The sequence below is a fragment of the Biomphalaria glabrata genome, chromosome 13 (assembly GCF_947242115.1).
Source record: "Biomphalaria glabrata chromosome 13, xgBioGlab47.1, whole genome shotgun sequence".
NCBI classification, from domain to species: domain Eukaryota; kingdom Metazoa; phylum Mollusca; class Gastropoda; family Planorbidae; genus Biomphalaria; species Biomphalaria glabrata.
In genome coordinates, this window is record NC_074723.1 from 12958259 (window position 1) to 12971478 (window position 13220).

Sequence of the window (13220 nt, forward strand, 5' to 3'; positions counted from 1 at the left end):
CAAATTTCTCCAACAAGATCCATTTATTGGTGAACAACAAAGCCTTTCCTCCCCCTGAACAAGTACAACAAGCTTTTAAACAGCTAAAACACGAACTTGAAAACGCTGCTGTGTCGACGATAGACTACAATCGACCGCTAACAGTCGAAACAGATGCCTCTGACATCGCGATTGCCGCCACTCTTAATCAAGACGGCCGTCCTGTCGCCTTCTTTTCAAGAACACTCACTAATAGTGAATGCAGACACTCAGCAGTGGAAAAGGAAGCATACGCTATCGTAGAAGCCCTGAGAAAATGGCAACATTACCTTATCAGTAGACCCTTCACATTGGTTACAGATCAACGCTCAGTGTCTTTTATGTTTGACCAGCAGACCAAGGGCAAGATCAAAAACGAAAAGATTCAAAGATGGCGACTGGAGCTTAGTTGTTTCCAATATGACGTTGTATATCGACCCGGGAAACAAAACGCTGCGGCGGATACCTTTTCAAGGAACCACTTTGCGTCAGCAATGACTGGAGAAGACCTCAGACTGTTACACAACAACCTCTGTCACCCAGGGGTCACGAGACTCCTCCATTTCGTTCGGACTAAGAACTTACCTTTTTCCTGCGAGGACGTCCGCAAAGTGGTAAACCAATGTAAAACTTGCGCTGAACTGAAGCCTAGATTCTTCAAACAGTTTTCAGGCACCCTCATCAAGGCTACCCAACCATTTCAGAGAGTAAGCATTGATTTTAAGGGGCCACTCCCATCTGCTACTCACAACAAATACTTATTAACAATGGTGGATGAGTACTCGCGCTTCCCATTTGCCTACCCATGTCCCGATATGTCCTCATCTACTGTCATAAAGTGTTTAAATCAGCTGTTTTCCTTAGTTGGGATGCCAGAGTACGTCCATTCTGACAGAGGTACGTCCTTTATGTCGAGGGAGGTGCAATCCTTTCTGCACGAGAGGGGAATAGCTACAAGTAGAACAACAGCTTTTAATCCTTCAGGCAACGGACAAATTGAACGACTAAACAAAACTCTATGGAACGCTGTTACTTTAGCACTGAAAGACCTCGATCTCCCGATCTCAAGATGGGAGCTTGTCTTGAACCAGGCCCTATACTCGATTAGATCATTACTATCTACGGCAACAAACGAAACTCCACATGAGAGAGTTTTCCGGTTCAACCGGAAATCCTCCTTCGGGATATCTATCCCCACTTGGCTATCTAGCCCAGGTCGAGTGTTGCTGAGAAGAGAGAACCGATCTTCAAAGTATGATCCTCTCTCGGAGGAAGTCGAATTGCTGATGTGTAACCCCCAATATGCCGTCGTACGGTTGCCAGGCGGTAAAGAGGAGACGGTCTCTCTAAGACGCTTGGCTCCCACCCCCTCCCCATCCACAACAACAAGTGAACCTTCGTTCTTCCCTCAGAGTGAGGATAATGAATATCCTCCAGAAACTCCAAACACGGAAGTACCAGCCAACACCCCTACGGTGATACAAGAAAGGAAAGAACCCCTGGTAGGCTCTGAGGACCTCCGAGCGCTTCCTCTTGAAAATACCCCACTTGACGCTCAGGAACTCACTAGTGACTCCCAAACTGTAGAACAGGATAGTCAACCCCGTTACAACTTAGAGAGAAGAACCAGACCGAACTATAGAGTCTAGAGTTGTTTCTTTATTGCACTACCTATGTTCTACATAAACTGGCATTGTTTATCTCTGGCTACTGATACTAGAGTTTACTTTTCACTTACTTACGTACATGTCTACTTACTACACTATTTGTTAATATTTAAAACAGAAACTAGTAATTGTTTATAAGTCATACAACAGATACTGGTTTTTAGGTTTCTTTGTATCACCATTTATTAATGTTTACAAGAGAAATTAATATTTCGACACTGTTTATTGATCTATTGTATTACATGCACTGGCATTCTCTTTTTATTTATGCTATTGGCCTACTATATTACTATACTTGCTATTTTAATTCTAGGCGGGGTGAATGTGGTGAAATAGTTACTATTTGTTTATGTTTGTGTAACGTCGTGAGAATGTGTTCACAACATTGATTTAGTGTGTTACTGTCCAAGTCTCTTTCGTCAGTTCATGTGTCGTTCTAGTTTAATAAAGCCTTGTTTTAGGTTACTCTTCAGTGTTCCTTTATTTCTTATTACAGATAGGAACAATTTTTTTTTTAAACATAAAAATTTAGCAGATAGGCTACAAAAACAAAATTATCTCTGATATCTTCTATTTATAAAAATTAAATTTAGTTCTTAAGTTAGTTCAATTGGCCTTAACTTTAATGTAAATGACAACCCATCTAAAAAAAAAAAAAAAAGTCTTCTGTGCCAACAAACATTTAAGCCATTAACAAAAATGGATCAAGGTCAGGTTTATCTAAGTACCTATAACTTTGTTTCTCTAATTTTAAACAAGCAGTGTGTCATTTACAATGGAACACATTTCTTCTTGCCCAAAATCTTTAGAGTTAATCAAAATGACACCATCATCTCATAGCCTATTTTAAAAAATAGCATCCTACAAAGAAGACATTTCTTCTGATACTTTATAGATCTATTAAAATATGATTCTATTTCTATATTCATATTTTTCTGTGTAGAAGTTAGTTGTAAAGTACTCTTTCGCTCCCAAGTGCTACTCCTTATTGAGGAAATACTAAAAATTTTGGAGTTCTAGATGGACAAAAGCTATCCTATTCAGGGTAGTGGTGGCTGAGCTGTTCAAGACTTTTTTCTGAACTAAGAAGCCCTATGTTCAAATTCTGGGATTTTGAACTTCTGAACTGTGATGTACATGAAAAACATTGAGGAAGAAAAGGTGGTTGGTCATTGTGTCGGCTACTTGATATTCTGGTTGACTATTTGCCATAGAAACATTTGCTTTACAATTAACTTGACAAAATAATAATAGTATCATCGGAAAGCATTTGTCAAACTATCACACTAAGGTTGCATTGTATCAAGATAATTTTGAATTTCTTATTGAAGTATCAAACAATTAAAAAAAAAAAAAAAAAAAGCTGATAAGACATGAAATGGGAATGCTTATGATTTCCAAAGATGCAAATAAATATTGAGTGGTGTAATTGAGAAAGGTGAATTGCAACAATACCATATCTAAAACCATGACATGAACTTTTTTAGATGAACATTCAGTGCAAGTATTCTGAACAGAGCTTCAAATAAAACTCTTGTTAATGAGCACTTATGAGATGTCTAGAACAGCACTAGGAAAAACTGTTAATGCTTTATCTACTTGTTATACACTGGTTTTGCCAGCTATTTAAAAAGTAGTGAAAAGTAGTGGAGAACCATGTGTTGAAAAAGTCATCTATTACACGTAGTAGGAAAAGATATTTATTGAAAAACGAAAGCAAGGATTAAACATGTCCAGGGTTAGAGACTCTTGGGGTCAAAGCCAGGGGAATGAATTATGAAAATATGTAATTGACTTTATCAGATGGTGGAGAGGAAGGTAAGTTAAAGAGAATTGAATTATGTGTTGGTACAAAAGATGGACACAAACTGCCATCAAACTTTTTTTTGCCTGGTGGCTTCTTGAGACACCTTTGTTAGTTAAATAACAGCAATAATACATTCTTAATAGCAATGGTGTCTGAAATGTGTAAAGATATGTATTTAAAAAAAAAAAAACAGGTGCTGCCCATCATGTATGATTAAATGATTTACTGACTTAATAAAGAATCTGAATCAGATTATTTAAAATGTCATTTAAATGTAATGGTTATTTAAATAATACTACTAAAGGTCATAAAAAGGAATATATTTAGTCAAAGATTTTGAGATGATACTATTTTCACAGCTATATTATTTTAAAACAAATTTAGTGGCTAGTTTATGACTGAAAATATTACCACCCACAAAAAAAAAACTAAGTAGATCCTACCCTAGCTACCTTATACCTATAAAAGTATAATAAAAACATAAGAGTTCAGATTTTTAAAAAAGGGGGATTGTAGTGATTTATTTATTGATTAATTTCTGTAACCAGAAATAGTAAATAAAATCCTAATGTGGATTTCTACTATCACAATACCGGTATAGATCTAACCATTCCATTTGAAAGAAAACAAGTCTTCTGTCAGACTAAGAAATTGAACAGATACAATGATTTTAACCTCAACAAACTAGGCTACAAAAACTGTGTGTAGTTAAAATTCAGTGCAAACAAGCCTACAAGACTTAGCATTGGACTAAGACTAAGTGTTTACTCCTTGTGCACTTGTATAAAGTACTATAAAGTCTAGAACTAAGACCTATGACAATGTCATGTTACTCATAACATGAGGCTGTAAGATTATGCCTAAGTCGGCTAAGTGATTTTAAGATATCAGTGCTCCAATACAAAATGTACTAGATGTAAATTCATCAAAGGTATTTATCCTTTTAACGATTTTAACCTTATATGATTTAGATTTAGTTCATTTAAAAATAAAAGTCCATTTCTAATACTGCTGACACACCACATTTCAAGATGATACGCATTTGTTAGACATTAACACTACAAAGCTACGTAAACAATGTAAGAAATTAAAAGTGTAGATCTAGATTTAAAAAAAAAAAAACGAAACACCACAATAGATTGTACCATATGGTTCAACTGACTCTGTACAAACACGAAAAGCCGGCATTGTAGCCCAGTTTTCATCACACTAGAAGACACGGCTGGGTTAGGCCAGTAATGACCCCATTATAAATGAAGTACTAGGCTAGGTAAGGCGTGTTCTAAAAATAGCGTAGACCACAGCACACTCAGGCAGTGAAGTGGGATGCGATGTAGATTAGTCGACGTGCATACCGGTACCGTAAAATATCCTATGTGTAACCCTCCCCCTAACACTTTTTTCTTTCGTTTGAGTGTCCTTAAAGTCAAATTATAATTAAAATAGGATACAAAGACATGTACACTTACAACGCCCTAATCCTTTAGTCAAATACTTTCAAATCAAATAGCAACTTGATCTAGCATGGTTATTTTACCTTCTAGGACACAATGTCATTCACAAGTTTAGCCTAATCTTATTTTTAGATGTAGATTCTATATATCTAATCAATTGTTCTTAACGGCAGTTCAAAGTTAAAACACTTTGCATTAAAAGTTTACTATATAACTATATACGATTACTAGATCTAGCTAATTCAAACATCACTTCCTGCGTTGTATTAAGATTAAGATCTACAAGTCATCACAAATGTAATTGTATTTCTACTAGATCTAGGTCTAGCAGTAGATTAGGCTACATCTAGAGTCTAGACCTAGCTAGTTTAAAAGTTTCAGTTACGATTATTGGACTACACTAGAATGTAGATCGGGCTAATCAAATAAACATCACTTCTCTAGTAATAACCAAAACAATATATCAATTATCGGAGACTATTACTTTCATTAGAATTAGATCTACCGATACTAAACGTTTTATAGTTACATTTCTTTTCCACGCCATGTCTCCCTATCCAAATAACACATAGATCATTTATTACCTTTCCGACTCATTCTATTCAATGGAAGGAAATGCTTTTCTAACGATGACAAAATGATCAAATAGTTTAGACCAAAACCATGGAAAATGTGAAGAGAAAGTTCTAAATCATATGCACTTTTAAAAGCGTTACTCCATGAGAAGGCGACTAGAACAAGACATAGTCCACGAGAGAACGTGCACACACCACTAAAAAGCTGCTTGCTTACTGGGACAGCCCACCATCAGGTGGTACATAGCAAGAAGGCAGAAGAACCACGTAAGAGCCATGCATGTTGAACATGATTCACTCTCTCCCCAGCCGACAGGGGCTGCCAAATATTTCTACAGCAGTGAGCACACACAACACATGTGGCAGCACGTGAAGACAAAGAACTGTGCTGCGATCAAGGTAAGCTTCATCTACTGCGACACACCAAAGGTCAAGCGACCTTTTAACAAGAGGGTACTATTCGTTGTCATTAGGCTAAACTTGACCCATATAGCCAAAACTAGGCCATGTGGATCAGAAAGACGTAGTTCCAAATGAAACTATTTCGCGAGCTGGGGCATGAACTAGTCGCACACACACACATTTGCTAGCATTGATTTGCACACATTGAAATAGAACTTTGAACAGTCAGCACCAACGAATGAAAAACGACATAAATATCTTTCTTTTTGAAAGCCAAGCGACAAACAAGATTCAAGTAATTAAAGTTTTAGCACCAATTATTTTCCGTTTCTGTTACAAAGAAAAGACTTAAAACTGTAATAAACATTCACGATAGACATTAAGTGGAATAAAAAGGTCAAATATGTAACCTTCAAAATGAAGTGCGTAAAAGCTAACTTCTCTGGCTAAATACAAGTGTGATAAAATTATTACACGTTGATAAAGATGAAATAAAGGCTAGCTCTAAATGTATATTATATACAGGTGAGCATTCAGGGTACATGTGACCTGACGGCCAATTTATTTGAACGCATACACTTTTTCCAACACATTGACAGAAGATCCATACTCTCGTCTCTAACCAGGCCTGCATTTAGACTTCACCCTAGGCTATTTGAAATATCCCCACCTCCTCGTTGTAATCAACACAAGGTAATTTTATCTTCTCTTGTTCCTTCAAAATGCAACTATCTCTGGAACGATTGTTTGGGAGCTGACCCTAAGCTATGGCTATGTTGCGTATAGGTAGAGGTTCTAACAAATATAAACTAAGTCAAAGCTGTTTAACACCCGATAGTTTTTTTTTTAGACATTGAAACAGTAAAAGTAGCAAGTAAATATTGAAAAAAATTAGTAATCTTATAATCCCTGTGGAAAAACAACATTTCGTTTTCCAAAACAGTTTTAGTTTATAGTTCTCCAACTGTGTGCGTTCATGCCTTGTATTTATAAATCAATATTTGAGGAAGTACAAATGACATTCATCACCTATGTGTTATCAAAGAAATAAGTCACGCCAATTCTTTCATTGATCTTGTGTACCGGTATATTGTTTTCGTGTACGTAACAACACTGAAACGTTCTTTGAAGAAGACGTTGTAAATATACCTCCTAGAATCTACCCGCCTTTTTGTTCTGTCCAATTTCTCCCAAGTGACTTGATTAACGAGAACTTCACAAAGCATGGCGTTCCGACATTACATTAGTTCAGGGTGATGACAAATAAAACTGATCAGTAAATCTCTCAAATTATTTCAAAAAGCGTTTTTGAAAACATTTCTTCTATGCAATGTTAGTATCACAATCAGAAGTGACTTTCTGTAAACCAAGCCATCCAATAAAAGAACAAACACCTGAATGATCATTCTCAATATATCAGTAAACATTTTCAAAATCTCAGTAAGTCCAAAATATTGTAACTATTTTCACTTCTCATGTCTTCTTTGCCTCTAATTCTGTTTCTAGTATAACGAGTCTTTAGTCCAACATCAAGTTTTCATTTTTAAATCCATTCAAACTAATATATCTTTCTTTCCAGGCTAATACCGCTAGTATAGTATTTTTTTTTTCATCTACACCAGTTTTTCCCCCCTGATAAAAATGTTCTACTATAACATTCCACTACTGTTATTAAAGATTTTCTGTTGTTTGAATGTGCAAATATTTATTTGTAAGGTTAAAATTAAATTCACATTATTTAGCAGTAGGTTACTAAAAACATTTTTAAGACATGACATTGTACTCTTGTACTTGCATACATTTATAAAGACACCAGTTTTTGTGTTTACTAATTTATATTTCCCTCCAATTAGTACTGGTGTGTTAAGAACAAAAGTATGTGCTCTCCATTACTTACTATAATCATTGTAACAACATAATGCAGACTAGTTATGTTTTCAACTTCATACATAGGTTTATGGTTTAAATCTATGTGAAGTCTAGGATTTTAACTTGTGATTTTTAGGACACACATCCCCAAGTCCACCCAACTCTAAGAGGGTTTCTTCCATTAGTTGGGGAAAGTAAAGCCAGTTGGACTTTGGACAACCTCATAAACTACATCTTTACAGAATGTGACAACACATGTACCGAAAGCTAAAAATTGAAACTATTGAAATCTGCCCATGTGGAGTGTCACCAGAGAATGCTGACCATGTACTTCAGGAATGCACTCTCTACCAAGAGACCTGGGGCCCCAAAACACCCCATTAGAAAGAAAACCATATGGAGAGCTCCCTGATTTGGAAACCACTGTGCAGTTCATCTCACATAGTGGTCTAGTCATCTGAACGCTTCAACATAAAAATGAGAACGAGGAAGAAGATCTCACAAAATGGTAAGGTCTGAAAGGGGTATAGGTACTTTTTTTTTATGTTTATCAATTTCCTTTAAGGTTTTTAATTTGTTCAAAGCATGAATTTATAAAGGCTTCTCAGAGAGGTGGACAAATAAAATTGTCTTAAAAAATGTAGTCACAGGTATTGAAGTTGAGACATCTTAGTATCAAAACTGGATTTGAGTACCAACAATAGTGAGGAAAATGAATGAGCAAGATGGGTTGAAGTAGAATCACAGTGGTGTAGGTCAAAAACCAGTAAATATCTAAACTGCATGACCTTACATCTAAAATAGAACTGTACTGTAGAGCGTATGGTATGGTTTCATACAAAAGAAAATTTCATTAACTCTGATATGAGCTACAATAAAAATGTGATCCCTTGGGCAGATGCGTAGATCTTTGTTGCAGAATGGCAGTTCCAATATTTTTTCCTTTCCAGGAATGTGGAAAACATCAAGTGAAAGTAACCACGTAGTGTCTACTTATAAGTTAAGTGATACCCACATTTCTTACACTTAATTCTGCTGTAAGCCTAGTGCAGTGTTTTTTCCCTTTGATGTCATGGACAATTTTCATTCATAAAACATTCTAGCCAAAATTAATTTTTTGATAATGAAATATTTTCAAAGCAATATAACGTTCGACCTAGAGTTTTCCCCTTGTGACCAATGAGTAGAGATTATTTTTCTCATTTATATAGATATACGTTGAAATTTAAAGAAAATCTTAAAAGCAAAAATCGTTAGGGCTAAAATTGCTCCTTTAAGAGTATAGGATATATATATATCAACAGATCATCTAGATAAGACTATATTCTAATCTAGATTCTAGCTAGTTCTTGATTCTTATCTAAATTAGTAGATTTAGATTAGATCTTAATTTAGAATAGTAGATATATATTTAGATGATTCAAATTAACTTCTTTTATTTTCACATATGAATTACTAATCTTTATCTAAACACAGACATTTATGACTATGATCATTAATGATCTATTTCTAAATGCAAATGTACAGAACAAAGTAATCCAGCAATTACATCTAGATTCTAGATTTAAATAAGATAACACAATTTTAATGCACAAATCAATAAAATCACAACTATTTAGATTTAAATTGAGTAAATTTTCAGACTTCCTAAAAATTTTTGAGAACTCTCTTTACTAGTATTTGTATAAAAACCATCTTTAAATTATATATTTGTTTTAAATTACATTTCATTTTTAATATAAATCTAGATCCAAAATTAATGCAACTATGCAGTAAACATTCAACATTCAGAGTGATATTTAGCTAAGGCTTTCACATGTATAGCAACTTTTTTGTTTGGAACCAAATTTAGTTCATTTGACACTAGGAACACATACGTTATCTCCTTGATTTTCATGCAGTTACCAAATAAATAAGTCAAATTTACATCAAAACAAATGATAACAAGAATAGTTTTTCTTTCAACTAAAGTAGTGATCTCATCAGTCTAGTTTTTCACTACCATTTTTTTTAAGACATGATATTTGGTTGCTGGACTTTCAGTTTCTGTAGACAACGACTAGAATAAATAAAAAGCACCACAGAAAGCAACAGTAACAATGCTTTACTATCTGCAACTGATACTCTTTTTGTCATCATTGTGATAATTCCAAGTGCATAATTCATCTGTAGTCTAATTCTGACTTGACAGTAAAGGAGCTTTGTTAACACATTTGGTATTCTTGTGCTGAATGAATCAATGAAACATGAGCAGGTAAGCATATACTGGCGCAAATTATTGTTCCACTTTCCTTACTAGGAAGTAATCATCTTTTTTGACATATCTGTATTTTATAAGATAAGTAATCACAGGGCAATTTCAGTTAGCTGAATACCAAAAACCAATTGCTTCAATGGGGCTATCCATCTTCAATGTTCGTTATCTTTGTCTCATGTAAAAATAGAAGCTAAATTCTTGTCCATCAACAACTTCAACTAAAATGAAGAAAAGTAGTCTTAATGAAAGTGGTTTTACCTGGAGTGTCAAAAAAAAAAAAATAGAGTAAGCCATTTGGTTATAACATACTTTACTACAATTTAACTATTAGTGGTTTTTTTTTTTTAAAGAGAAAGTGTAACTAGCGGAGAAAAATTGGTAAAATATAACAAAAATATATTTACCTGTCTTTTTCTTGGAATAAAAAAAAAGTGCAGCAAATTGTAATCGTGTCTTGAGAAGATTGTAGCACATCAAAACTTTGTGCATTACACGGTAGCTTTAACATGTCACCAAAAAAAAAATGTTTGTATCAAAGGTAGAATAAGGTAACGAACTTAGATATTATGCATGCCGAGTTGAAATTCATCCTCTACTCTATAATGGATTAACAATAAGCTACTAAAACCATACAAAAAAATTGCAATGAAGAACCGCTATAACAGAATGGGATAGTTTCTTAAATCTTTTGTGTAACAGCTATGTGTCCCAACCTCAGTTACGAGGCTTTTGTTACATTAAAAGTAAACATTTCTAAAGTCAATTTATTGTTCTTTTTGTTTTCTTTTCAACACCTATTATTAGCTTACACTATCTTCATGGGTGGAAGGCGGATGGAAGGGAAAAGTTGTAAAAAAATTGGAAGCAAAGTTGATGGACTGTCTTGCTAATAGCTCAAGAGACTTGGGATCAAACACCATATTGGCCAATTTTTTATTTCAATGCAGATCCAATTCAATAAGTACCTGATTCACATCAGATCAGATCTTATTAGAGATAAGAACTGATTCTTTTTTAGCATAAAGTAGGAGTTTTTTTTTAATTGTTTGTAAAATATGGAATTTTGTTTCCCAGAATCATCTAGCATAGCTATGAACCTATGAAAGATAGCTGCAGAAGCATTTTATTTGAAAATATACAAAATAAAAGTGACATTACCTGATGATTCCTCTAAAACAGGTTCATCATTAGTTTGAGCACATTCACCTGTTGAAATTTCCTTTTCTTTAACAGGCTGCTCAGCTGGATAAATTGCAGGTTTACTTTCAGAATCTGACTCCGGAACTGGAGATGATTGGATCTCAATTTGGGGTGAAGGAGTTGCAATTTTAATGGTCTGTGCTTGGAAAACAGGAATGTCCCCCCTTGATGTTTCTGTTTCAATCTTTTCAGTACCTGTGTTAGACTTTAGAGGCACAGGTTTTGTAACATCATTAATAGATGAAGTATGTGTAACTTGAGGCATTTGATTGGACTGGGGCAAATGAGCAGCTTGCATGGTGGGAGCAGACTGCTGCTGAACTTGATTTGAATGAGACAATTGTGATCTCTGCTGGGGTGCCTGGTGGGGTTGGGGTTGTACAATACGAGAGGCCAAATGTGGCTGCTGTTGCTGAGCATTGTACACTGTTGCTTGAGGGCGAATATTAGGGGGAGGTATAGTTGTATCAACAACATACGAAATTTCCTGTGGAGGGGTAGCAGATCCTGATGAGTGTATTAATGCAGGTCTTGTGTGCGGAAGTAAAACTGGACCAGAATTTAAAGCTGGTTGCGAGTGTGGCACTTGCTGGTTACCTTGCTGAAATTGACTTGGTTGTGTTGCAGTTACTGTAATAGCACTAGGAACATGCACAGTCAAATGTGTTTCTGATGCAGAAGAACTGTTTGATTCATCAGGTGTGTTTAACCTATCTGCTACTAGTTTTGTAAAAGTTTTACGTATTTCTTGATCAGCAGGAGTCATCTGAGGGAAAAAAAGATTTTTGTAAAAAGTTAACAGTACATCCAGAAAAAACATACTTTTTAGGTGGCATTAAACATATCAGGATTATGAAAAAGAAATAACCATTACTTTATCCAAGTGGGCACATAAAATTTGGAATTTTAAACCAAATTTAACATTTTCTAAAAAAATAAGAACAAAAAAGTCATCACAAATAAGCAAAATAACAATAAAAATGGTGGAGAAATAAATCCTAAGACGTGTGTAGGTTATTTTTGTCATGCCATAAGCCCATGATTAAATAAAGATCCAAATATTTTTATCAGTTCCCATAAAAAAAACTGCTATTGGTTTTCTGCTGTTATTCCATTCATCTGCAACACGAGATTTCAATACTGAAAACACTATTGATATCACTTATTGTCAAAAATATGTTTATTACAAATAAACTTTTGATATTCTTTAAGCTAACCCTTTTTAAAATTACATATGCAAATTTATTTCCATATCCATTTTTAAAACAAGATTACTACATTTCATGCAGGTTATACAAGTTTTTTTTACAAACAAAGGCTGCTGTATGGGGTATAAAAATTATTTTTATCATAAACATAGCATAACAAAAACTACAGACATATTGGAGGGTCTTTAAACCTCCTAGAATTCACTGTGTGGTTGTGAAATGTAAATTGCAAAGCTTTATGAACATCTCATTATAAACCCCAAGAAAACAATTAGTACCAATGCAGCAGATAATCAGACCATTTGTAGTTGCCCGCTCAGCTACTGTAGCAAATCTTTATCCACTATCATCAGATAACTAAGTCAATGACTTCTTGTAGAAACGTCATACTATAGACATGTCTTATTAATTTAATTCCCTTTATCATAATTTTGACACTGTAAAGAGGGAAATTAAGCTCAGCCACCATTTCTGCAAATAAAACTTCTGACCTTATCACTTTCATGTTCAAAGAACTCTTTCCAGAATTTGGTGGTTAACAAAAAATTGTTATAGATCTAGATTCTAGATGCAGCTTCACTAATACTATAGCTAATTGATTTTAAATGTGCATAAGGCCCAATTAAATTTTTTTAAGTCTCCAAAATTGTACTGTCCTGAATGTGAAATACTAAAGTAAGAACAGAATTTTGCAAAGAAGCGAAATCCGCACTTTCTTTTTTGTATTCCATAAATGATAAGAAAAGGAAATCACTATAAATCT

At 34.5% G+C, this 13220-nt stretch overlaps 1 protein-coding gene across 6 annotated transcripts in view; it reads right to left on the bottom strand.

Annotated features, from left to right (window-relative positions):
• The window catches only part of LOC106078265 (eukaryotic translation initiation factor 4 gamma 3-like), a 57455-nt gene that overhangs the window by 29998 nt on the left and 14237 nt on the right, over positions 1 to 13220 (bottom strand). For all 6 annotated transcript variants that reach the window (XM_056008656.1, XM_056008660.1, XM_056008659.1 and 3 more), the window contains exon 8: positions 11208 to 12015. In XM_056008656.1, the coding sequence (XP_055864631.1) occupies positions 11208 to 12015 (808 nt within the window). The remainder of the gene's footprint in view (positions 1 to 11207; positions 12016 to 13220) is intronic.